The sequence below is a fragment of the Fusarium oxysporum genome, chromosome 7, assembly GCF_000149955.1.
Source record: "Fusarium oxysporum f. sp. lycopersici 4287 chromosome 7, whole genome shotgun sequence".
Taxonomy (NCBI): domain Eukaryota; kingdom Fungi; phylum Ascomycota; class Sordariomycetes; order Hypocreales; family Nectriaceae; genus Fusarium; species Fusarium oxysporum.
Genome location: NC_030992.1, coordinates 2,056,343 through 2,080,357, shown reverse-complemented (window position 1 = coordinate 2,080,357; position 24,015 = coordinate 2,056,343). Strand labels below are relative to the sequence as shown.

The 24,015-nt window shown below is 47.8% G+C and overlaps 8 protein-coding genes and 1 non-coding gene across 12 annotated transcripts; 3 read left to right on the top strand and 6 right to left on the bottom strand.

Moving 5' to 3' along the window:
- Positions 1-1,386: 1,386 nt before the first annotated feature.
- FOXG_05370 (AP-1 complex subunit sigma-1) lies at positions 1,387-2,134 on the bottom strand (the record flags this gene model as incomplete). The annotated part of the gene is made up of 5 exons (XM_018383607.1): positions 1,387-1,416; positions 1,531-1,805; positions 1,859-1,976; positions 2,032-2,065; positions 2,124-2,134. The coding sequence occupies 5 exons, from the start codon at positions 2,132-2,134 to the stop codon at positions 1,387-1,389; spliced, it is 468 nt and encodes a 155-aa protein (XP_018240580.1).
- Positions 2,135-5,002: 2,868 nt separating this feature from the next.
- Positions 5,003-7,318, top strand: FOXG_05369 (uncharacterized protein). The gene is made up of 2 exons (XM_018383606.1): positions 5,003-5,412; positions 5,474-7,318. The coding sequence occupies exons 1-2, from the start codon at positions 5,387-5,389 to the stop codon at positions 6,384-6,386; spliced, it is 939 nt and encodes a 312-aa protein (XP_018240579.1). The 5' UTR covers positions 5,003-5,386; the 3' UTR covers positions 6,387-7,318.
- On the bottom strand, positions 5,110-8,231 carry FOXG_05368 (BUD32 protein kinase). Its single transcript, XM_018383605.1, has one exon. It carries the CDS (start codon positions 7,442-7,444, stop codon positions 6,656-6,658), a length of 789 nt encoding a protein of 262 aa, XP_018240578.1. The 5' UTR covers positions 7,445-8,231; the 3' UTR covers positions 5,110-6,655.
- On the top strand, positions 7,728-10,853 carry FOXG_05367 (uncharacterized protein). Of its 3 annotated transcripts, none has more exons than XM_018383603.1 (3): positions 7,728-8,239; positions 8,292-8,345; positions 8,393-10,853. In XM_018383603.1, the coding sequence occupies exon 3, from the start codon at positions 8,888-8,890 to the stop codon at positions 9,647-9,649; it is 762 nt and encodes a 253-aa protein (XP_018240576.1). In that variant the 5' UTR covers positions 7,728-8,239; positions 8,292-8,345; positions 8,393-8,887; the 3' UTR covers positions 9,650-10,853. The 3 variants fall into 3 exon arrangements, with proteins under 3 accessions (XP_018240576.1, XP_018240577.1, XP_018240575.1); XM_018383604.1 differs by having other exon boundaries at positions 7,759-8,239; positions 8,397-10,853; XM_018383602.1 differs by having other exon boundaries at positions 7,759-8,345.
- FOXG_05366 (uncharacterized protein) lies at positions 9,904-11,012 on the bottom strand. Its single transcript, XM_018383601.1, has 3 exons — positions 10,365-11,012; positions 10,265-10,310; positions 9,904-10,209 (listed from the first exon to the last, which is right to left on the bottom strand). The coding sequence occupies exons 1-3, from the start codon at positions 10,842-10,844 to the stop codon at positions 10,163-10,165; spliced, it is 573 nt and encodes a 190-aa protein (XP_018240574.1). The 5' UTR covers positions 10,845-11,012; the 3' UTR covers positions 9,904-10,162.
- Positions 11,013-11,687: 675 nt separating this feature from the next.
- Positions 11,688-15,953, top strand: FOXG_05365 (FACT complex subunit SPT16). Its single transcript, XM_018383600.1, has 5 exons — positions 11,688-12,355; positions 12,416-12,500; positions 12,553-12,674; positions 12,726-14,334; positions 14,387-15,953. The coding sequence occupies exons 1-5, from the start codon at positions 12,179-12,181 to the stop codon at positions 15,490-15,492; spliced, it is 3,099 nt and encodes a 1,032-aa protein (XP_018240573.1). The 5' UTR covers positions 11,688-12,178; the 3' UTR covers positions 15,493-15,953.
- FOXG_05364 (uncharacterized protein) lies at positions 15,801-18,383 on the bottom strand. 2 transcript variants are annotated; one of them, XM_018383598.1, is made up of 6 exons: positions 17,942-18,383; positions 17,842-17,878; positions 17,679-17,775; positions 16,833-17,610; positions 16,620-16,782; positions 15,801-16,569 (listed from the first exon to the last, which is right to left on the bottom strand). In XM_018383598.1, the coding sequence occupies exons 1-6, from the start codon at positions 18,039-18,041 to the stop codon at positions 16,461-16,463; spliced, it is 1,284 nt and encodes a 427-aa protein (XP_018240571.1). In that variant the 5' UTR covers positions 18,042-18,383; the 3' UTR covers positions 15,801-16,460. The 2 variants fall into 2 exon arrangements, with proteins under 2 accessions (XP_018240571.1, XP_018240572.1); XM_018383599.1 differs by having other exon boundaries at positions 15,801-16,782.
- A 444-nt stretch (positions 18,384-18,827) lies between these two features.
- FOXG_19046 lies at positions 18,828-18,909 on the bottom strand. Its single transcript has one exon. It is a non-coding gene; the product is annotated as a tRNA-Ser (tRNA).
- Positions 18,910-19,123: 214 nt separating this feature from the next.
- Positions 19,124-24,015, bottom strand: FOXG_05363 (osomolarity two-component system, sensor histidine kinase SLN1). Its single transcript, XM_018383597.1, has 2 exons — positions 20,554-24,015; positions 19,124-20,502 (listed from the first exon to the last, which is right to left on the bottom strand). The coding sequence occupies exons 1-2, from the start codon at positions 23,250-23,252 to the stop codon at positions 19,749-19,751; spliced, it is 3,453 nt and encodes a 1,150-aa protein (XP_018240570.1). The 5' UTR covers positions 23,253-24,015; the 3' UTR covers positions 19,124-19,748.

The window sequence follows — 24,015 nt, the reverse complement described above, 5'->3', positions numbered from 1 at the left end:
TGGAATTGGCCGGCTTCGGGATAGAATGGTTGGAGTAGAATGGGGATGGCCTGTTGGGCTGTCTGAGGTCAGCGGATGAACGGTAACTCTGTCTCTCGCTTGCATTGCGTAGGTAGCGTAGTGCAGCGCAGCGTTGACTTGCGTGTTGCGTTGCGTTCTCGTCAAACAAAGACGTTTGAGCCCACTCAAATCTGGTGTGATCTTTTGCTGTAGCCAGCCACGGGATCTCAAAATCAGTCACTTTTGCTGAGAGCTGAGTTGAGCTGGCGTGAGCTTAGACCGGTCCCGGCCCTGGTCCGGCCAATGTTGAAGAATTCCGGGGATCGCGCCAGTTCTCGGTACTGCCAGTTAAGCCATGTCAACGGGAGCCAAGAGACCCCCTGTAAACCTCATGCTTCATCCTTTGGCTCTCATGAGACAAACCTCAGGGACTCTATTTTGATCAATCCTTCAGTGCCAACTTACAATCCAATCGTTTCGCACATGCCCTTAATTACGATCTGTTGTTCGAAGACCCGAATGCGTAAGTTTGGCGTATCGTAATAGGGGGAATGCTCTGACGCCAACCCCACGCGATTGATCAATGATAGCGAATGGGGCTGAACTCCGAAACCACGCGCTTCAGTCGACCGCTAGGATGAAATAGCCCATCCCCTCTGATGAATGGGCCAGATCCATCTTCAGTCACCATCTAACGTCAGTTGGAAATTGGAGAAACAAGAAACAGAAACAGAAACAAGCATATGAGGTCAATCGTTTTCTCTTGATTCCAGTTGCGGGCCGAGGTGTTGCGACGGAGCAGTGCGGTTGATTTCGGCTTCGATAAACACAGGAGGTGACCCAACATGCCAGGCCTGACTATTTTCAGTGGGATGCAGCCTCTGATGATGATCATTGCTGTTGTTCAAGGCTCGCTCTCCTTTCACTGTTGCGTCGACGTTTGACCGATAACGGGTCGAAGAATGGAGACAATCTCTCTGCGCTGCCTGTCGTAGCTGTCGCAACACCATCGCCCGCAGGCCTCATCTCTTGATATAAAAGAAGGTGGTTTTCCACCGTCAAAGATCTACAAAACAAGACCAACACGGTCGGAGACTCCCAAAACACCATCTGCGCCTATTCCCACGATGTGAACATGTGTGTCCTCTCTTCCCATTGAAGAGATGCTCAGCCGCCTGAGACTTTCCCATTACAGAATTCCTGATTCCTTGAGCGACACCAATACTTGTTCGTCGGCCTGTTGAACCAAAGTTAATTCTCGGCCAGTGAATATACTGCAACTCGTATGAAATCTCTTGGTAGGTATTGATCGATCGCCTCAATCCGACGCTTCGGGAGCGGTGTCGAATTCATGTTGGATAGCAATTAAAAGGCCGTCAAGGAGGTTTACATGATCTTTGTAACTTCGTCCTCGACCTTGTTGGAGGCTTGGCGTCAGCTGTCTTGCGACGATTTGGTGGGTGGGTGGGTGGGTGTAGGTTGCCGGGCTATCACAAAACTTCATAGTTTATCAAGCTGGTCATGACTTACCTCCATATCTTCAAGGGAGTCCTGCTGGCCGATGCAGCGAAGAACATTCTTTTTGCTCGTTTCCTGCAGCTCGCCGGCGAGGAGGATTTCGTCGAGGATATAGTATGCCTTGGTGAAAGAGAAGATGATGTCGAGCTCGCAAACGTTGCCGTAGTACTTGTCCATCTGTTCGACATATCGGTGGATGATTTCGAGGGTGATCAGCTCGTTATCTTCGGAGGAGCATCCGGCGATGAAGAAGAGCGATGCATATCGGCGATAGACAATCTTTGTATCTATGTTGATGATTAGCTCAAGGTCATCAAAACAAAGGGGTTAGGAAACTGACCCTTATATTCTAGAAAGTTGCACATGCGTGTTCTTCGAGCGAGCACAAGCTGAGATACATCCTTGACGATCTTGGCCTTATCCTTGGGGGAGAGTGTTGTGAACCATTTGGCAAGACGCTGTCATGACTAGTCAGTGCTGTTGAAGCTGCGCATGTGAGGAACCAAGACACACCACTTTGCCCTGACGGGATAGGAGAATGAGATATCTGTAGTTAGCTCTCGGTCAGCAGACGGAAAAAGTTGGTATGCCACGGAGAAGCATACTGAATGGCCATGATGGTCTATCGAGCCTGCTTCGAGGCGTGCAGATAAAAGGCAGGGAGAGGTTTCGAAAGATGACGGAGGAAGCAATTCTGGCTTCAAGGTGGACACGGAAGCAATTTTGGCGGGTTGGTGACGAGTTGGCTCAGGCCGGCAAGCCCAATGATGAAGTGAGGTGAGGTGGTCCAGGCTCCAGCCAATCCGCCTACTGTGCTAGGTCTGGATCCCTCTCTCAGCGCTGACTGGGCTTGGGAGTCTAGGGAGTCAGTGGGTCACTTCAGTGGCTACACTGAGTTGCTATACCGACGGGAGGAGAGCGCCAGGCGGCATCTAAGGTTAACACAGATAAGCTAAACTTAGGTCGAGTTACCTATTCTCTCTGAAGTTATCTCTTTGACCGGCACAAGGCAACAGTTAGGTCACGACATGGGGCAGGCGCCAATCAAAATGACCGTGATGATCGGTACCTTTAAACCACACCTAAAATAGCGTGTGATAGAAAGTACTAATAGTTAGCATTATTATAAATCGCTATATCATATACTTTATAACTGTATTAGGTCTTCTGAATTTGCTGATTTCCTGAAATAGGCTTAAGATAGCCTCCTTTTTCCTTCCTTTTTTTAAAGGGTTAAGGCTGCCCTTGCCGGCAGCCTTTGCAAGCTAGGCAGCTTAAGATTAGGCCTCTTTGGATATAATTAATATCTCTTTGTAGGTAAATTTGCCGTACTTTATAATCTTTGCTATCTTCTTCCTTCCCTATATAATATCTCTTCCTAAGGCCGCTATTAGTGCCATACTTAATAAAAATAGCATTATAAATAGCCTCTTTCTAGTCTTAGAGCATACTATAGGGCTTCTAATAAGGCTGCCAGGTCTTCTTCTGCAAAATAAAGCTATTTATAAGTATAACATTAAGAAGGAAAGACTAAAGTAATGCCTGCCAAGGACTATACCGAAAATAGTGCTAATATAAGGTATAGGATCTTATCTAATTGCTATAATCTATGTAATTTATTTTATTATTATACTAAGCGGCAATAGAAGGAATAGGGATTATCCTAGCCTAATCTCTATTAAAGACCTCCTTTAGGCATTATACCTCTGCCTTTATACCTCTTTTAGCAGGTAACTTCCTCTTTTTTAGTATGCAGTTAAGAGGGGCTTTACTATATATAGTTATAAGGAAGAGGACTACAGAGCTATCCTTCTAAGCGATTTAAAGGACCTAAAGGGAAGGAAAAGAGATAAATTAGTAAGGAAAATATAGGTAAAGTTATTTATACCTATTTATCCTTTATTAGGATTAAATACACCTTATTATACACCAAAGGCATACTATTAGGCTTCTTCTTAGTCTCTTTTATCTGCTTTATTATAGTAGTAATACTGCAATTAGGGCATACTATGCCTATAGCCCTATAACCAAGCTGCCAAAGGAGGCAGAAAAGCTGCAATAAGGAGAAAAGGTTATTTATAAAGATATAATATATTACTATTATTAGCCTTTTTAGTAGGTAAACTATAATACTTTATATATTACTAAGAGGGATTTTAATTTATAGCTTTCCCTTCTTATTATATAGTATTAGTGCCTTTAGCTTAACTATTATAGCTATAACTAGTAATGCCTTTATATGCTAAAGCTATTATAGAAAGTAGCCCTATTATATAATAACCTAGACTTTAAACCCTATTAGTATAGGCTTTCCCTTAATAAGTATTATCTCTTTTAATCTGCCTATAAATAGCATTATATACTTATCTATAGTTAAATTAGTCCCTAGAAGATAAAGCTTAATAGATACCCTTTATATATATTTAGACTACTTTTTAGCTGCTTAGAAGGTCTTTAGAAGATCCTTCTTATTACTTATATTAAGATTAGTATAATTAAAAGTGCAGAAATACTATATAATTAGCTTAAACTTCTATAATAGTATAAACTTTATAAATAGATAAAAGAGGCGCTAATCTCCTAGGCTAGGGGCCTTCTAATAGTCCTTAAGGGATATTTCCCTATAAATTCCTAGGTAAATAAGGATACTAAGCTATATATATACCTATGCAATAGAGATGCCTTCCTAAGCATTTAAGTATAAATAGTCGGAAAGGGGGGTATTCTAGCTATTAATAACGCCGTTAAGAGTGCAAAAAGAAGCCCAGTCTTCAGTATATCTGACCTATAACTATATAAGGGAAATAGATATAAAACGCTAGAATAATTTAAGTGGCTGCTAGGGCAGAGGGTTAATCTAAAAATCATAATCTTCTATATTAAAAGGTTAAAAATAATTACCGCGGCCCTCTTCGGGCAGAAGGTAGGTGGCTTGGTAGGGTTATTAGCAGCTGCGGCAAAAGGCTAGCTATTAAAGCTATAATTATCTATATAATCTTATATCTCTTAAGAGCTTATCGTTTTAATTAAGACTTATTATGGTTAATTTATATAAGGATTTTAATGATTTTAGTGGTGTTAAAAGAAGAAGCTGTCTGACGAGGAACTTTACGTACCCCGCAGGTACCTATAAAAAGCGGGGCAGGTGACCTTGGTGTTGCCTTGTGCCGGTCAAAGAGATACTATGATCCTGTCTCTAATAAAGAAGTTACCAGGTAATTGAACCAGTCTATGTAACTGTGATTGGCACCCACTACATGATTCTGCACATTCAACGGCGACTAGTAGGCCATGTAGGTAGTGCCGACATACTCTACCTAGGTAGGTACATACTTAAACCCCACGTACACAGAAGACGATAAAGGAATCTCCGACCTTGACGTGAAAGAAATGGTAATGGGTACTATGTCATCAATTGGCCTCACTTGTCAAGCACGCGACTATGCGCTCCTACTGATGTCAGGTCCCAAACCTTTTCCATGGCCATTCAGAGCCAGCCTCCCACTCACTTCTGATCTACCTTACCCATGATTCGATATCTGGAGCCATGACAAACATAAATACAGTAGAATCATTACACAAACCTCAAACTTCGTCTGTGATTAGTTACTTTGACCTCGAATAATTAAACATTACTAAGCTATCTGCTTTACCCCACGTATTTCAACAGTGGGCGCGCCTTGGAATAGACTATTTTGGTCTGCAGGTTTAATACTGGCGTGTCCGAGTTTACGCCTCGAAGACCCCGACGGCGAAAATTTCCCTCTTGTCTACTAAAAGTCTCTCCTCGAACCATTCTCTTCTCATTTGTTTGTTGGGATTATCTCTCTCGTATTTTAGTGTTCCAATTATCTCACATAATCTCATCATGACGAGACTTATTCTATCTACTGCGTATGTATTTATCTGACTTCTCTGCAGTTTTAATGGATGCTTACAAAACCCCTCTCGACAGCAATGTCATGTTGGCAGGCCCCTCCATTATCCGTAAACCCGGCAACAGCAGATCCAACCTCGAACTCGTCAATTCTCTGCGTGACAACATCGCCGAAGCTCAGCGCGATTATGCGATCGATGCGCAAGAAACGAACGGCTTCACGAACGGCGACACGCCCAAAGGCAAGCACACAGCCGTCGACCTCTGGACTGAACAAGAAGGCGATGCGCTATACGTTCCTCGCATTAATTGGAACGCCGCGGGCCTCCAAGAGGAACCCAGTCAGTATGAGATCACTGTCAAGTTTTTTGTTCTCCCGGGTATGTCAGTAGCTGCTCGGGAACAACATGTCAAAGAGGCTCTGGACTTGGTCCGGAGAGAACTCGGCATTCAGACCATCGACCTCCTGATTGTATCTTTTCCTGGCATTTCGTTCGAAGGAAACTGCGAATGGGAGGCGGACAAGACCAATGCCCAACAGGGGAACCTTGAAGAGGAGCTTGCGACTTGGAAGGTGTTCGAGGGCCTGCACAAGCAAGGCCTCGTGAAGCGTCTTGCTGTGGCCGAGTTTGGTAGCGAGAAACTTGGCGCTTTCATTAAGCGTGCGAGTGTCCGGCCCGTCATAGACCAGATCAACCTGCGAAACTGCTGCGATGTTCCACCTCCGCTGAAAAAGCTAGCCGAGGAAGAAGGCGTGGAATTGCATGTTCACAACGACTGTATCGATATTCTTCCTCACGGCACTCTTCGAGAACTTCTTAGCCACGGGCCGAACGGCGCAGGTCTCCTTGCCGATCCCGATAACAGCGGTGCGGGTTTGACAGGAGAGATTGTCCCGGAATGGGTAGTGCGATACACGGCATTCGTACAGGATCGAGGCGTCATAGAGAACAAGGGATATTTTGCTGGAGCGGAGCTGGTGACACCATAGTTGGACAATTCCCTGACGGCCGGGAAAAAGAGGAAAGACAAAGAAAGGGAAAAGGTAGAGATGGTGAACCATTGGGTTTCTGGCATATTGGATCTCCAAGCCACATAAGATGGAATGTAGTGGCATCATTTGTCCATTTGTTTTTTTTTTTTTTTTTTTTTTTTTTTTTTTTTTTTTTTTTGCAAAACAGCGAGCATCAGATACACGGAGTTTAGACACTATGGTAGGGAAATTGGCTGCAAGACGGCTTTTCTGTTTTTTCTTTTTGTTTACCCAAGCATGCTTCGTTTGCGGCCTCTCATCCGCACGTCTTCTAGCTTCTTGAGAACAATCTTGGCCTGTTTGAAGGTCTGGCCATAGGCTTCGAGCACCTCTGGAAAGAGGCACTCTGCTCTTGGATGTGTGCTACCAAATGCTCTCTCCAGAACGTAGAGATCCACTGCCCGGTCTTCGTCTGATATACTTCCACTCGCAAGACCCAGATCGATAATAACCAATTCTCCATGTAAGGAATTACCATCTTGGGGGTTAGCTGGGGGTTGCAACATCATGTTGCTTGTGGTCAAGTCACCATGGACAATGCCGACCTTGTGCATGTTGCCAATAGCAGTACCGATCCTTCGCATGAGGTCCTTCAGCTCAGCATCGCTCTCTATGCCTTCAGTTCTATTTCCGAGCCGCTCATTGATGCTCTTTCGAACAGGGCCTCCAGATATCCATTCCAGCATCAACCACCCAGCAGATTCATCCACAGCATACACAGCTGGTACACGAACCCCATCGCGGCGACACTTTGCAAGAATACGAGCTTCTGAAAGGATCCGGTGTTTCGTGAGCCGCTGATCAAGAATCGGGTGACGCCAGGGCTTAGGAGGGCGATACTTGAGGGCGCAGGGAATATCGGGTAATAGGTAAGTGGTTTTGTAGAGGCGACCCTCGGCACCTTGGGTGATGAGGATTGGCGGGGTCGACGCGGGGTATTCGAGGATCTTTGGGAGGGGAAACTGCTGCGCTTGCGGCGCGGGGTCAGCCGTCACCGTCGCTGTAGTCGTCGCCATGAGCAGGTTCCTAATGTTGTTGAGGATTCTTGGGAGCAGGAGGACGAGGATGGTAATAGAGAATGCAGAAACAGGCGATATCAGTGGAGAAAGATCCGATGATTCTGATAAGCTGCAAGACTGGCGCAGGTACAGGGCATCGATGAAGTCAGTGGAATGTCAGAACCTTGCCCAAGGGACAAGGGAGAGGAGAGAAGAGGAATAATTGGCACCACTTCGCTCACGCCTTCAACGGCCCGCGAACTTTTTACTGGGTGCCAAACTGACAGCGGCTAAAGCCTTCAGTAACGAATCAAGTTTATTCCGACTTATGACAACAACGTCAACCCAGCCAACTTCTCTTTACCCCTCCATGGATTTTGAATCGCTGGGGAGTTACTCAAAGATTCAATACATACTAGATGACTCTCATAACTTTCACCTCAACAAACTAATGTCTTTCAGCTCTCTTTCTCCTCCTCAAGCCCTAGACTTGATCCACCAAGGTACTGCCCTTCTCCTAACCCTAATTCCAGACCTCAATACCCATGCTTTTATGGACTTGGGCGCTCTGAGGATCCGAGACACTACTCAAATAAGCCTAGCATAGTGTCCTGCAAGAATTGGTCACATCCAACCGATGGTGATTCTCAACCTGCAGATGAACCCACTCGGAATGCAATCCATCCGCCAATGCAATGTGAAAACCCGCTGGACGGTTCGGCAGCGCAGCATTAGTTTTTGGATACTGCCAATCTTGAGCAGGCTTGTGGTGCATCCTCTTAAACTATGACATTAACAAGTTGTGATGGCTACGTATGGTTATTGAGTACGTTTTGTGTAAACCACCATCAGTTAACATCACCAGATACCGTCTTGACCGTTTCTTCCGCCCGGCACTTCCGCGTACATCATCATCACGGTACCTCACGCTTACCCATTTTTAGGGGCCATGCTAAGTAGTATCAGTCAGACAACTACAACGCCATCAAGTCGCGCATCGCATCCCACTGGACTGGCCATGACCATGTGATGACTGACTTGAATACCCTGCCCTGTCTCTATGGACTATCGTTAGTTGCAGATGCACCTGCAGGGGGGTTCTCGATCCCCAGCCATCTGCGCCAAGTGGTCCAGCACGAATATGGAAGCTCGGCTTGTGTATGAGCCTAGAAACTAGGTGCCTCTATTAGTTAATTAGAGCGCACACAAACGCGCAGGTTCTCTTTGATAGGTTAAGATACAGTACTGTACGGCATGATTGTTGAGGTTGTTGGATTTGGCTGCGCTTGTGCTTGTTCTTCCCGTCGTCATCGCTCCTGTCCCTTGCCTTTCACCTGCATATTGTGTGCGCCTCTTCCCCTTCTCTCCCTTTTCTCTCCCACAAACACACAACTCCCCAAGGACCATGCGCGATAGCTTCACCCTCCGCCTCGACTTGCCATCTAGACGCTCTGCTCAACCATGGCCGAGTTCAATCTGCTCCAGTGGACTATCATCCTCATTCTGATCGCTGTCATTCTGTCCCTCATCGTCCTCGTCCAGATCATCTCCTCCTACACGGCCGCGTACCAAGCGGCGCCGCTCGAAATTGCAACATTTCTTGACACTGCCGACTTTTCCGTCCAGGAGAACGAGAGCTATGATCGTGACGTCGCAAAGGTGCAGCGCCTTGATGATAAGATCCGCTTGACACGGCTCCTAAGGGAGATCCAGAAGACGGGTGATGATTTGCGCGAGGACATCAATGGTGTGGTGATCGAGGAGGACACCACCAAGCTAAAGACTTCCGCCAGGCTGTTGTGGGCGTCGAAGCGATCGAGGTTAGAGGATCGGGTTCGTAGGCTCGACATGCTACGCATGCGCTTCCTTGTCGTTTATATGGGCGTCGTCGCATCACAAACAAGCACCACTACTCATGAGAAACCCTCTGCGCCGCCGCCTCCGCCGCCTCTACCTACGGCAAGGGATCTGGAAAAATCACCGGTTTTCAAAACTCCAACCCGTCCTGCTCTTCCTAGAGGCTTAATGGAGGGTATCATCAACCGTCCTCCCTTGCGCAGTTTGACCACTCAGGCTCTCGTTAACCACCCGGAGCCCATACCAAAACCTAGCCGTAAGGGCTGGGCGGGAGTTGTCCAGGAACTACAAACATCGCCTAAAATGCATCAGCGCCATGCTTCAATTGAGCGTGCAATGTCAAGGTCATATTCCAAGTCGCCGTGATCTTGAAGCATCGGTTTGGTCTTAGACTTCATGGTTTTCTTTTCGTTTTGGTTTCTGGTTACAGCGAGACGGCATAACTCTTACAGGTTGTCAAGTGCGACGATACAGCATGGACATTACACAATCCTCATTACACGGCGTTCTCAGTGCGGCCAGGTGGCCGCCAACATATTTACAAAACAGCATAGTCCAGCATGACAGCGGACACTCACCACGACCACAGGAGGCATGGTTGAATGAGCAACGATTAACGACGGGTTGGTTTGGCGAGGATGGGGCCTCGGGGGCTTTATTCATGAGGAGTTTGGTTCATTTGTTTCACTTCACTTCTGTAGATGGGATGATACCCCTTTCCCGCGGCCTTAAGTCGTGGTATTTCCTTAGGACGGTTGTTTTTGTCTTATTCTACCACTCTGTTTGTTTTTGGGTTATGAGTCACTATTCATGATCAAGACATGTTTCTTCTTTTCATTTTGCTGCTACTCCTGGAAATTGGCAGGACACAACTGTCTATCAATGACCAGAGATGGCTTCGGGGCCGGTACCATTTCTCTCCCCGACTGTAGTATTGTTAGTTCTAGTTAGAGCGGAAATGAATTTATAACGTGAGCTTACCGTCGAGTGCCACCAAGAAACGGCTTACACAGTTGTAGCATGCAACCTGTTGGTGTCAGGACAAGTTTGATGACTACAGAGGGACATGGGACTGTCTTACCGTGGCTGTGATTTCCACAATTTCTTGTTCGTTGAAATACTCCCGCAGACGATCAAAGGTCTCATCCTTGACTTGAACGTTCCTCGTCATCTCATCCGTGTACAGAAGCACAGCCCATTGCTTCTCTGATAGCTCAGCAGGCCGCTCACCAAGTTCCTCCCCCTTGATAGCCTCAAGTCCAGCCTCAGACACACCACCCTTGACAGCTAGCGGCGCATGGTGCTTCCATTCGTACCAGGCCTTGTTGCACACAGCAATACGTGAAATTGCAAGCTCTCGAATGTCGTCGCTTAGAGAGGTCTTGGTACGAACAGCGCCGAGGAATGAGTTCCAGCCATCAGCAACGTGAGGGGAGTGAAGAAGTGCTAAATCCAGAGATTGGAGAGGCCGAGGGGCGCGGCGCTCTTCTATGCGCTTTACAATGGCGGCATGCTCCTCGGACTTGGTCTCAGGAGGGTTGGATACGTAAGGAACTCTCATGATGGCAGATAGTATGGCGTAAGTCGATATGAATATGAGAGTGTTCAGAGACAATGTTACCAGAGGGAAACTGCGTGTCTTATAAGTCACAGAGTAAATGAGATTGAGAAAACAAGTTGTGAGAAAAGTTACGTGAGAGGTATGGTATTCGCGTTTGGTTATATGTTCACCCGGGCATACGCGGGGTCGGGTTTGAATCGCAACTCCCGACTCCACTTCCCGAAAACCGGCGCCGACAGGCGGAGGTTAATCCCGGCATTTGACGTTTGATGTTTCTAGATTGTGCAGGTGTGAAAAGCAGCAAGTCTGAAAACTACCGGAAAGAATATAAAGAAGTTTTCCGTACCACAATCAAGTTCTTTTCGGGTTGGATATCAGGATTGGAGTGTAAGTCGTAGGTATTTCAGGTAATTCATTCCGCGGTCTCAATCATGGTGCATTCATGGTAGAAAAGCGGTTCCTCTAAACCTCGGATACTGAGCTCGGAATTGTTCGAGACCATGAATCGAATTTCTAGAATTCTAGCACTGTATTCGGACCTCAGTGTATTGCTGATGAATATACAGAGTGACCTGATACGGAGCATGTACTGAGCTGATGGTTGGACAAAAAGTAATTGTGTATGCTGTATACTTGTTCTCGAATACTCTTTACCTTCTTCACTCATGTTATTAAAGACATTATACAATAAACATGATCAAATATAGTATTCGATTATTGCCGTCTTAAATAAAAGCATTGGCATTACTCCACTACTGGCTACGAGGCTCCGTGACCTCAGGTGAGAAGAGGCGCCACGAGACAATGGTTGCGCTGAAGTTTGAGACTACAATGAACTTACACATCTGCGGCGCATTCTGAATTCGCACAAGAAAGTGAACCACAAATGCCCACGTCTTTGGGAGGGTTTGTGTTCATCTTCACGAACCATCATCTCGAGATATTGCTGGACTTGGTTGCTCCACCAACTCAACTGCGTTTTGGCGGTCTTTCATCTCTCGAAACTTGCACTCTTTTAACATACGAAAAGAAGCAAAGTAATAAGAGCTTGCAAACAAGAAAAAAAAGACAGAAGAGACCTGAAGTAAAATTGGACTGTTAATGGCTTGGAGTACTGACCTGCCACGGTTAATTCATCAGGCTGTATTCGTTCACCATAATTTGGATCATCAGTCACCCAAGGAACGCGTTGCGGGACATCACGTGACAGGGAGCTCCAGCTTGGATCATTAACGCGACCTCACTTTTTCTCGCGTCGTCGCAACCTCCCGTCATCAGCTCTATATTCCTTCAGCTTTCCCCCGTCACTCTCGATCGCGATTCCATCAGAAACGATGGCCGAGATCAAGATTGACAGCAAGCTCTTCCAGGAGCGCATCTCCCACTTTGTCACTGCCTGGAAGAATGACCTGCGCTCCAAGGATGGCCTGTTCAACGGCGCTCAGTCCCTCATTGTGATGATGGGCAAGGTTGAAGAGATCCCCGAATTTCACAAGAACAATGCGATTCACGTATGCGATCCCACGACGACTCGAAACGAATGCGAGATGCATGTACTAACAATATCTTAGTTCTGGCTTCTTGGATACGAGTTTCCGACGACCCTTATGTTGTTCACCCTGGACACGTTGTACATTCTCACAACAGCGAAGAAAGGTGCGACCGCATTTCTGCCTGCGCAAAATGACTCATACTAAATCCATTCTAGCCAAGCATCTCGAACAGCTGAAAGGGGGCCGATTCCCAATCGAAGTCCTTGTGCGAGGCAAGGATGCTGCCGAAAACGAGAAGCTCTTCATTAAGCTTGCCGATAAGATTAAGGAGACAGGAGTAAGTCGGTTGAAAATTCATTGTCATTCAGTCCTAACAAATGCGTTTCAGAATAAGGTCGGCACCATTGCCAAAGACACCTCCCGAGGACCCTTCGTCGATGAGTGGAAGAAGCTGTTCAACGATCAGTGCAAGGATGTGACCCAGGTCGACATTTCCGCCGCCCTTTCTACCTACGCCTTTGCCGTAAAGGACGAGAGCGAACTCCGAGCCATGCGAACCGCCTCCAAGGCTTGTGTTGCCTTGATGACCCCCTACTTCCTCGACGAAATGTCCAACATCCTCGATGCCGAAAAGAAAGTCAAACACTCCGCACTCGCCGACAAGGTTGACAAGAAGCTCGACGACAACCAATTCTGGAAGACAGTCGAGTTGCCTAGCAAGGGCAAACTTCCCTCGGACCTCGATCCCGCTCAGCTGGACTGGATTCTGGGACCTTCGATCCAGAGTGGTGGCAAGTACGATCTTCGGTTTGCCGGTGAACCCAACGACGACAATCTTCACGCGAATATCATCATTGCCGCCATGGGGCTTCGATATAAGTCATACTGTTCTACCATCGCGCGAACTTACCTCGTCGACCCCAACAAGTCTCAGGAGAGCAACTATAAGCTTCTTACTCTCATCCACAACACTATCATCAAAGAGATTCGTGATGGTATGACAGCGAAGGAGGTTTATGGCAGAGCCATCAGCATTATAAAGAGCAAGAAGCCAGATATGGAGAAGCATTTCCTAAAGAACGTTGGTTGGGGTATTGGATTAGAGAACAAGGATCCTACTTTGATTCTCAACGCCAAGAACCAGCGGGTTCTGAAGGATGGCATGACTCTTATCATCAACACCGGGTTTCAAGACATCGAGAACCCGTCCCCCCAGGATAAGAACAGCAAGATCTATGCGCTCGTCTTGACCGACACCATTCGAGTCACTTCGGCAGAGCCCGTGGTGTTCACAGCCGAGGCCCCAACAAGCGCCGATGCCAACTCGTTCTTCTTCAAGGATGATGAAGAAGCAGAGCCTGCCCCTAAGAAGGAGAAGAAGGACTCGCGAGTTGGTGCCGTTGCGACCAAGAACATCACAAGCACAAGACTTCGCTCAGAACGCACAACCCAAGTCGCTAACGACGACCTTGAGAAGAAGCGACGGGAGCATCAGAAGGAACTTGCAGCGAGGAAGCAAAGGGAGGGTCTCGCCAGATTTTCAGAATCCACGAGTGGCCAGAACGGTGGTGAGGTCAAGAAGTTCAAGCGTTTCGAGTCTTACAAGAGAGACAATCAGTTTCCCAGCAAGATCAAGAACCTCGAGGTTGTTGTCGATATCAAGAACAACACAGTCGTTTTGCCCATCATGGGCCGCCCTGTTCCTTTCCACATCAACACTATCAAGAACGCGAGTAAAAGCGACGAGGGTGATTGGGCATTCCTGCGTATCAATTTTCTTTCCCCTGGTCAGGGCGTAGGCCGAAAGGATGACCAGCCCTTCGAAGATGCATCGGCGCACTTTGTCCGAAGTTTGACCTTCCGATCGTCTGATGGTGAGAGATACAATGAAATAGCGACTCAGATCTCCAACATGAAGCGCGATGTGGTTAAGAAGGAGCAGGAAAAGAAGGACATGGAGGATGTCGTCGAGCAGGACAAACTCGTCGAGATAAGGAGTAAGTCAAAGCTAAACATGTTTCGGATCAGTCGATGCTAACCAATATCCAGACCGACGACCAGCTGTGCTGGACAACGTCTATATCCGTCCAGCTATGGAAGGCAAGCGAGTACCAGGCAAGGTCGAGATTCACCAGAACGGTATCCGATATATCTCACCCCTCAACGCACAACACCGAGTAGATATACTATTTTCCAACGTCAAGCACCTTTTTTTCCAACCTTGTCAGCATGAGTTGATTGTTATCATTCACATTCATCTCAAGGACCCGATCATTGTTGGCAACAAGAAGAAGACGAAGGATGTTCAGTTCTACCGAGAAGCCACAGACATTCAGTTCGATGAGACGGGTAACCGCAAGCGAAAGTACCGTTATGGTGACGAGGATGAGTTCGAGGCAGAACAAGAGGAACGACGTCGCAGAGCCGAGTTGGATCGACTGTTCCAAGGCTTTGCTCAGAAGATTGCTGAGGCTGGTCGCAACGAAGGCATCGAGGTCGACATGCCTGTTCGTGACCTTGGTTTCCATGGTGTACCATTCCGAAGCAATGTCTTTGTGCAACCTACCACAGACTGCCTCATTCAGGTTGTCGAGCCTCCTTTTATGGTCATCACCATTGAGGAAGTTGAGATTGCCCACCTGGAACGTGTTCAGTTCGGCCTGAAGAACTTTGATATGGTCTTTGTCTTCAAGGATTTTACACGACCCCCTTACCACGTCAACACCATCCCCGTCGAGTTCCTCGACCAGGTCAAGGAATGGCTCGACTCCTCCGATATCGCCTACACAGAAGGTCCTCTTAACCTCAACTGGCCAACTATCATGAAGACAGTCACTGCAGACACCCACCAGTTCTTTGCTGATGGTGGTTGGTCTTTCCTGCAAGCTGACTCTGACGATGATGATGGCGAGGGTGAGTCTGAGCAAGAATCGGCCTTTGAGATGGATGAGGATGAATTCGATGAGGAGTCTGAATCTAGTGACGAAGGATCCGATTTCGGCAGCAATGCAAGCGACGACGATGAAGATGCAGAGCTCGACAGTGACGAAGAGGGTGAGGATTGGGATGAGCTCGAGCGCAAGGCCAAGAAGCGTGATCGCGAGAGTGCCATGGAGGAAGAAGACCGAGGCGGCAAGAAGAAGCGCAAGCGCTAAACGGTGACATAATGACTGGGTTTCAGGTGAGAAGATGATATTTCTTTTTTTCGGCGTGAACTTAGGATGAGGAGACGCTGGTTGGTTGCTTCACCATTTGTACTAAAAATATACAATTTTCCTACTTGGTTTTTACGTTTAGCTGCAGGCCCTCGAGTTCCTTCAAGGGGGCATGTAGGCTGCAGAACATCATATCTCAAATAGCTGGTCTGGTGGCGAGGATTTTTTATAGTTCCTTCGCTCATCGATATCGATATCGATATGGTCAGGATGGGTCAAGGGCAGTTGTATCAGTCACAATAAGATAATTCATGATTTTGAGCAATTTTAGATTGTAATTTTCGCGCCATACGATTGTTGTTCTGTGACAGCCCACATCTTAGAGGCAGCATAGCATCTATTGCTAAACGTCAGATCGTGATTGGACTCAAGAGTATATAGATAATTCAATTCATTCTATCCTTATGCCCGAGTCGCAACGCGCCCAAACTCCCTACCCATATAAAGATAAGTACGAAGCAAACACAATTCTTGCTCTTCCTCCTTCCCCTTTCCTTATATTTTCTTGTTCAAAAGGACAGGTACCTGCTGGGTGAAGGGGGCACACGAGGCCGACATAGCACACGTGTAAGAGACCAATGTTTGATGATATAAGTCTCCCGAAACCAGAAGTAAAGCAACAGTCGGAGACCGCAAAAATGAGTAGTCGTACAGAAACACAACGAGACGTATGATAGAGAAACGTGATAAACAAAAAAGCCAATATGATCAAAAGCACTCTCTCAGAACGACATCTACTAGCCTGTGAGTGCTGATTAACTCATATCCTTGATGATGTACACGACTTAGGACGGTGCACACCAGGGAGGGGCCAGGAGACCACCTGATGCACTGGGCGGTGATCTGAAAGACGCGGGAGATGGGCTTGTAGTAGCTGCGAGAAGAGCGCGCGAATCGTCGCGAGCTGTCTAAGCTTCGCCAGGACGGAGTTCGCGACCAGAAGCGGCGGCAGCGCTAGGACCAGACTTTGCACCAGGGGCGTTGTTCCACGAGAGATAAGTGTGATCTCCAAGTTTTCTATCATGGATTTAGTATAAGGTCAACGACTGTCAGACTTGGGGACAAACCTGGGGCGGATCAGATGAGTAACTGTAAACACGGTGCCGAGAACAATACAAACACCGCCGACAACAACGTAGGCAATGCCGAGGAAAGGATTGCGTCCTCCAACAACGGTTCGAGTAGAAATGATGACAGACTTGGTGCCCTTGTACTTAAGAGTAGGGAAGCCTATATCGAGGTTAGATATGCTTGCTCCACATGAAGAAACAATGACTTACGGTAGTCAATCACCAGGTCATAGGTCCCAGACCACATAGCCTGAGTGTTGTTGCGCTGGTACAGTTTGCTGAAAGTAGGAAGACCAGCAGTCCGCATCCAGACCTGGAAAGCCTCCCATTCCTTGAGGTTGGGAGGAGGCGTCTCCTTAGTGTATCCCTTGGGGTAGCGATCGTGCCAGTTGGGAGGGGGGAGGATGTCAGTGTAGTTGTACTGGGTCTCGCCGTAGAGATCTTTGTCACTGTCCCACGAGATCCCCGTGTTGTTTTGCATATGGTACACCCACGTATCATTGCTGCTGGCCTTGGGAGGGTTCGAGAGCACAGGGCTGGAGAAGGTATCATTGAACATGGAGTTGGCGATCAGCCCGCAGGGATAGTAAGGCTTGTTACCCTCACCATACAGAGGAGTGCAGTCCGAGTTATGAATGTCGCTGTAAGATCGCTTGTGGCCCTTGAGCTGGTCGGTATCGAAGGAGAGGACATATCGGCGATGGTTCTGGTAGAAGTTGGTGAGGTGGTAGTAGAAAAGAACAGGCGGACCCATCTCCTCTGGAATGGTGAACTTGAGATGGCATCGAGGGTTCGAGACGCTGACACCATTGTCGAGCTTAACGGTGACGTTGCTCTCCTTGGCCCACTGTGCATTCACTGACGTGTTCGAACTCTTGAATGCGGTGCTGACAGCACTGCCTGGCATACCCCTGAAGCCGCCGCCGTCCTTGCCAAGGGTAGGAGCTTTTTCAATACAATCGGTGTAGTCGAGTCGGATTTCTTGGACCTAGGTTTTGCGCATTAGAATTGGGTTTGGCGGGTATAGTCTAACGTGACGAATCAAGGGTGTTGTACCTGAGCGCTCGCGTATAGAAGAGCACCGCCGATGGGAGCGAATATAATGCCGATGGCGAAAAACAGAGGCAGGACAGTCTTTGGTGTGAGGATGGGCCTGTCGCATGGTATCAGTATCGAGGGGGCGATTTGAGTAAATGGGATGAGGGTAGTTATAACATACTGCCAGGCCTTTAGACGCTGTTGTCGAAAGGCAGTATCTACGAGGCATCAATTAATATGAATTCTCTCCCGCATCGCGCGCATCCTTGAGGCACACTTACTCGCAGGGCGACGGCTCTTCTTCTTGTCCGGCTGCTTCGGGCCATCATTCGAATCGATGGAATCAGTGTGGTCGATGCCACGGGGCTGCTCGTCGGCCATTGTATCGTCGTCAGAACTTGTGAATGGTCTAATTCCTCCTGCGCGATGTGAGGGTAGTTTTGTCGATAAAGAGAGTCGATATGTGAAGGGGGGGAAAGATGCGACTTATGGATGAAGCTGACGGGGATAGGATGGTTGGAACGGTCGCGCTGTGGCTCGTGAAGCCTTACGTGTGTGTGTTGAAGAGGTACGTACCTCTAGCTCCTTGTTGCCCGCCTCCTTCGAATTCCCATCACATCCTAGAGGTTGCAGGAAAATGTCGAGACCTTCACTATTATAGGGCACTGCAATCTAGTTTTAGATGACTTTAAAGCAGGTAGGGCCTAAGCTATGGGCTTTTATTCATTTTTATATCCCTATCAGAAGTTGAAGTTTCTTTGTCTGCGAGTCCATGATTAACAAGTACCCAAATCACACCTCCAGTGGCGTATGCACTACAACGGAGTGGGCGGTGCTTTCGGACCCCGTTGGCTAGGAGTCTTTCGGGGTGAAAGGCCCCTGTCATCAGTGAGATGGCCAAGTATAGCTTAAGTAGCCATGGAATAGATATTTTTACAGGCAAAGATTTATGCATATTCGACCTCGAGCTAAACTGTACTCAACAAAGTATTGCTATATTCACCCTACCTTAATATACAACTAGTGCAAGGCAAATCTAGATATTTAAGAGTTGAGGTTAAAAATGACAAGAGAAAAGTATAGAAGAAGAAGAAGAAGAAGAAGAAGAAGAAGAAAAAAAAAAAAGAGATATACTAAAACGAGGTTTGACACCCAAAAAAGATATACCGACGCAGGCCTGATTCGAACAGACGCCTCCGAAGAGAATAGATTTCTAGTCTATCGCATTAGACCACTCTGCCACTGCGCCTTCTTGGTGAAAAGATCGCTCTTTTTTTCCATTCAAGTTCCTTACTAATTCTTCACATCATTTAACATTTTCAATGACTTGCGGGATACCTCGTCCCGCATCAGCATGCCTCAACCTACATTGGTCTCTGGCACAAATGAAGAAAACAATCAGGTAGTTTTCTCAATTTTACCACTACCCTCTACTGGTTTCAACAAGTCACAACGAGCATAGGCACGAAGTCATGCAATGGGTCAAGTGACAAGTTTCTGTTCTTCCTTCGTCACAGTATTATGCGTATATATATAATTACATGAGTATGTATATACGCCTCTTCTTTCTTCTCTCTTCTGTCCTCTCTTCTCCTCGTGTGCCTCCTCTTGCGATGCTGTAACTGAGACCACCTTTGTATTCCACTTCCAGTATCCGCAAACATGTGCAATTGATAACTATAATAGGTCAAAACGTGTACGCCTATATACGTGCGCGCCGATCAACTGTATGTGATGGCAAAAGCGAGAAATGCGGTCAAAATAGAGTATAGAGAGGTCGCGATGCTCGTCAACGTGCGTGACAAATAACCTGAACAAGCCAAAAGACACTGGAGCGGTTCTTTTCCTGATCCGCGTCCCCCTTGAAAATTTGATAAGAAAAATGCTCAAACTCCAGAAAAAGACAATTCCTCCCGCTAGACTTTTGCAACTTGAAACAAATAGGTAAGAGATGTATGTCGGTTGAGGTGTTGTATAGGGATCTTTGTCCATTTAGTATAAATATGCCTGTCTTCGTGACGAGTCACTCTTCGCTCGTATTCCTAGCTGTGGCTTCTGTAGGTGCACAGCAAACCAGGGATAAAGCACTCATCCATGCTTCTCTCGTGGTGCGCCGTTCTCGCCCTCCTTATGTGGCTGAATGGCATTACCATTCGTTCTAGCTTTCGGCTTCAGCGAAGAAGAGCGCTTCTCGTCTTCCGGCTCCTCTGGGATTGTTGCAAACTTCTTCAGCACTTGTTTAAGGGCCGGCCGTCTGATAGGCTTGGCGAGAAACTCGTCCATGCCCGAGTCAATGCATTCTTTCACATTACTCTCTTCTGAAAAGGCTGTCAAAGCAACGATGGGGGATGTGTAGCCCATCTCACGGATAAGTCGAGTACTTTGCAGCCCATCAAGGTTGGGCATTTGGACGTCCATGAAAATCACATCAAATGCCTGGTTCTTCTCCATTGTTGCTTTCACCAAATCGTAGGCCTCTTGGCCGTCCTTCGCAATAGTCACATCGTAAACATCCTCAAGTTTCAGCATGCGGCTGACAACTTCGATGTTGGTTGAGTTATCATCGGCAACCAGAACGCGTAACCTGCCTTGACCACCCTTACTGGCAATGGCACGATCAATTTCAGCCATCTTTTGTTCTGCACTCTTGATAGATGGAGGGTCAGCAGCAAAGTATGGTTGACTTAATCCGACCAATCGAGGTTGTGGGTTGAGGGCACCGGCTGACTTGGTTTCAGCTGCAGGCTTCGGAGTACCAGGAGCAACGCGCTGTGGCTCTATGTCGCTAGCATCTACGCTCGCTGGGCGGGATTTCACACTGCTCGATGCAGTGCTGGAAGTTCTGGATCTAACTATTAGTAACTTTGTAGCAATTTCGCTGGTGAACACTTACCGGTCCTTCACGTATTTTAGTGGGATCTGCATAGTGAAGGTTGTGCCGACACCCAGAGTGCTACGCAGGCTGATAGAACCACCCATGAGGCCTGCTAGCTGGTGACAGATACTCAATCCCAATCCAGTGCCACCAAATTTCTTGCTCAGACCCAGATCTCCTTGGACAAAAGGCTCAAAAACCTTTTGCTGCATATGCTCAGGTATGCCTGGGCCAGTATCCTGTACCTCAAACTCGAACACATACGACTTGGCGCCTGGTGGAGGAGGCGTAGGGGATCGCTCCCGGACCAGGACATGAGGAGTTGCCTTTGGGTCCATGGGGTTGATTGACAGGGCAGTTCCTGTGCCCTTGAACTTCGGGATCGAGTTTCGGTTTCCTGAGCCTCCCGAGTTTGCTGAGCTGGCGCTTCCACGTTGTCGAGGACGCCCAGTCCGTGAGTTGTTCCGCGAGTTCTTCGATATTGATGATGTACGGCTTTCATTCTCAGCGATGGCATCTGCTTCTCCAAGACACTTAATGCGGACTGAGACGCTGCCATTGTGAGGCGTGAACTTCAAACTGTTGCTCACCAAGTTTATGATGACTTGAAGTATTCGGTGTTGATCGCCCCATAGACACATGTCTTTTAATCTTCCAGTTCCATAGGGTCCAAGTGCTGGTAATCTTGTCTCCCCATTCGTTCTGTCTGGACTTGCGCTGATGTCGATATTGTCGGAGCTGATGAACTCTACCGAGAAATTGATCTTTCCTTCTCGAACCTGCTTGTCGAAAATGGTCAAAATCTGTGATCGGATATCGGCCAGTCGGAATTCCCTCAGTTCAAGGTTGAGCTGCTGGCCAATCTGGTTCTTGGAGAAACTCAACAAGTCCTCCAAGAGATGAAGCAGCAAGTCGCCGGACTTGTAGAGTGTCTTCAAGGATTGCTTGATCCTAACGATGTCGTTCTCTTCCATGCATACGGCACACATGCCAAGAATGCCGTTCAGGGGCGTCTTCAGTTCGTGGGAAATGTTGGCAATGAAAAGCGTCTTGCTCTCGTTAGCCGCCTCCGCTGCCTTCTTGCTCTCCTCCAGCTCCCTTGTTCGCTCTGCCACCTTGACCTCAAGGGAAAGATATTGTTTTACTAATTCGTCACTCATATCGTTGAAGGTTCGCGTCAGCTCAGTCAGCTCATCCGTAACGAAGTGCCTCCGGTCATCGACTTTTGCAGGGATTTTGAACATTCGGCGAGCAACATCTCGATTTGAACTCGGCCCATTCGACTTTCCCTGCATTTTTCGAATAAATTTCGCTATTGGTCCTCGTTTTCTCGATCGTCGTGATATCCCTCCAGAACTGGGAATCTCCTCTCCGAACTCGGAATCCGAATCGATGAATGAGTCTTCGTATCCTGGGGGATTGACTGACTTTTCTGTGGCCGCTTTGAGTTTTCGAATAGGCAACACACTAAGGTGAGCACATGGAATGACCAGCAAGGCTATCAAGCCGACAGTACCGAACACGGTTCCAAGCAGGATGTTCCGCAAAGTGTTGATTGGCTTATAGGCTTCTGATCTGGCTTTCTCGACGATGACAGTCCAGTTTGCCAGGGGAGTTTGTGTTCGAGCAAATCCAACTGCGACACGGACGTCTTGTTCGTTGTGTGTGTTGAGGAGAGCGCTGGCGTTATTGACAGTATTATAATGTTTTGTGAACGAATCGAACGCTGCTGGGTAATACTTGACAGGAAATGCTCTGTTACCAGTCTCGCTGACAAACTGATGAACATCATGACGATCCTTCTGTCCTTCCGGATTCTTAGGAGGAAGGACAAATTTGATCATCACATTACCAAATTCATCACGGTTGGGAGTATATGTCGCATTGCTGGCGGGCTGAGTTTTGTTAAAACGATTTGACCGATCAGTAGGGCCAATGAGTAAGACGGTACCCGTCTTTCCCAATCCTTCACGAGATTCCTGAACCGCGGTGAGTGACTCGGCAAGCGTAACCACAGTCATGTAGCCAAGGATGAAGGTATCATTGTTGTCCCGAACAGGAATTGTTACGGAAAGGAGAGAAGCACTCTCATTGAGAACCAGTGGCCCCAGTAATAAGCCACCATCGCGGGCAATCCTAACATCTGGGAATGCCTCGGCTGCAAAAGCTGTTGTATTATTGCGTTGAGAACTTGGCCGCTCAAGATTGATATATGTAAGATTAGGGAAGAGAGCCGGTGGATAGCCCTCATCAGTATCGCCGAGTCGAATCTCGGAGCCAGTTGAGCTGCCATAGGGCAGAATGATCTCTGGTGCAGAAAGGGAGGTCACGTTGAGTAAACCGCCATTAGAAGCGCCCGTTTCATTCCTCGAATATAGTCTTACTTGCAACAGACCAGAACTGGTGCTGACAGCAAGTGCGCTCTCTAGATCTTCGCGGGCATCTTCCCAGTTTCGGTCACCAGTATTATAGAAATTTGTGAATGCTGATTGAACGAGGATTCGAGAAGAAATGGTCATGGCAATGGTCTCAATGAGGCCGAGCTCTGCAGAGATCCGGGATGCCTTGAGGGAAGCCGTGAGCTGCAGACCCTCGCGCTCGATGTCGACTACAAAGCGATTGACATAGATCCATGTTGGAATAGAGACAATGGCGAGGGAGACGAGAACGGCAAGAAGAACGAGGGCTGCAAGCTGCTCACGAATGGCGATCCGCATGGTAGGCAGGCTAGAAGAAAGAATTAGAGGGTCGAGCGCGGCGACGCGGCATCGTCGGTTGCGTTGGGAGGATTCAGAGCAAGGCGCAGACGAAGGAAGTCGTGCTGAAAAAGCCGAATTGAAATTAGAGCCAGTTGAAGTTGAGGAGGCTCGCCCCCGGCGCCTTGATCTTGAAAAGTCGGCTCGACGTCAAGGTTCAAGATCGTACTCCGTCTTCGCTGGTGGTCGCTATGGCCGTCGCCTAGAATTACTCGAGATGCGTCGTGGAGGGACTTGGCGGTTGTGGATCGTTGATCGACAAACACGGCCAAGGGAGGCGAAAGCTGTAGTGAGACTGTGGTGTGCTGACTCGGCCTTCCCGGGGACTGGGAACGGTTTCGACAAAAAGACAAGGTCTGGAATAAGGTTGAAGTGTCCTCCTACAAACGTCGGCTTTATTTGCTAGGTGAGTACTCGATCTTTTGCTGGCTGAGACTGAAAGGAGGGTGAGTCGTGCGAGTGCGTGCGAAGTCGCAGCTGCAGCTGGCGGATACACAAAGACAACCCAGGACTGGGGATGTAAGAGCTGGGGGAGATGGATTATGGATGGAGATTGGGAGGAGAGTGGTGTTGGAAACGGTAGCGATCGGCGGAGTCTCTTGGGGGCATGCGTGGATACTAAGCTGTCTGGGCCACTAGGCCATCCTGTGGGCTGAACTGTCACAGTGGTAAAAGCTTGGCCCTTGGAGGAGCCGACGCGTGGAGGGGGAGGCTCAATAAACGG

What these genes read in the sequence shown, in the direction of transcription:
- FOXG_05369 (XM_018383606.1), top strand. Translation starts at nt 5,387, where the DNA reads ATGACGAGACTTATTCTATCTACTGC. An exon ending in AGACTTATTCTATCTACTGC is followed by an intron (nt 5,413 to 5,473) that starts GTATGTATTTAT and finishes CCCTCTCGACAG; the next exon opens with CAATGTCATGTTGGCAGGCC.
- FOXG_05368 (XM_018383605.1), bottom strand. Translation starts at nt 7,444, where the DNA reads ATGGCGACGACTACAGCGACGGTGACGGCTGACCCCGCGCCGCAAGCG.
- FOXG_05367 (XM_018383603.1), top strand. Translation starts at nt 8,888, where the DNA reads ATGGCCGAGTTCAATCTGCTCCAGTGGACTATCATCCTCATTCTGATC.
- FOXG_05366 (XM_018383601.1), bottom strand. Translation starts at nt 10,844, where the DNA reads ATGAGAGTTCCTTACGTATCCAACCCTCCTGAGACCAAGTCCGAGGAG. An exon ending in TTGTGGAAATCACAGCCACG is followed by an intron (nt 10,311 to 10,364) that starts GTAAGACAGTCC and finishes TGACACCAACAG; the next exon opens with GTTGCATGCTACAACTGTGT. An exon ending in TTTCTTGGTGGCACTCGACG is followed by an intron (nt 10,210 to 10,264) that starts GTAAGCTCACGT and finishes ACAATACTACAG; the next exon opens with TCGGGGAGAGAAATGGTACC.
- FOXG_05365 (XM_018383600.1), top strand. Translation starts at nt 12,179, where the DNA reads ATGGCCGAGATCAAGATTGACAGCAAGCTCTTCCAGGAGCGCATCTCC. An exon ending in TCTCACAACAGCGAAGAAAG is followed by an intron (nt 12,501 to 12,552) that starts GTGCGACCGCAT and finishes AATCCATTCTAG; the next exon opens with CCAAGCATCTCGAACAGCTG. An exon ending in ATAAGATTAAGGAGACAGGA is followed by an intron (nt 12,675 to 12,725) that starts GTAAGTCGGTTG and finishes AATGCGTTTCAG; the next exon opens with AATAAGGTCGGCACCATTGC.
- FOXG_05364 (XM_018383598.1), bottom strand. Translation starts at nt 18,041, where the DNA reads ATGGCCGACGAGCAGCCCCGTGGCATCGACCACACTGATTCCATCGAT. An exon ending in TTCTATACGCGAGCGCTCAG is followed by an intron (nt 17,611 to 17,678) that starts GTACAACACCCT and finishes CGCAAAACCTAG; the next exon opens with GTCCAAGAAATCCGACTCGA. An exon ending in TGACCTGGTGATTGACTACC is followed by an intron (nt 16,783 to 16,832) that starts GTAAGTCATTGT and finishes ACCTCGATATAG; the next exon opens with GCTTCCCTACTCTTAAGTAC.
- FOXG_05363 (XM_018383597.1), bottom strand. Translation starts at nt 23,252, where the DNA reads ATGCGGATCGCCATTCGTGAGCAGCTTGCAGCCCTCGTTCTTCTTGCC. An exon ending in CTAAAATACGTGAAGGACCG is followed by an intron (nt 20,503 to 20,553) that starts GTAAGTGTTCAC and finishes AGTTAGATCCAG; the next exon opens with AACTTCCAGCACTGCATCGA.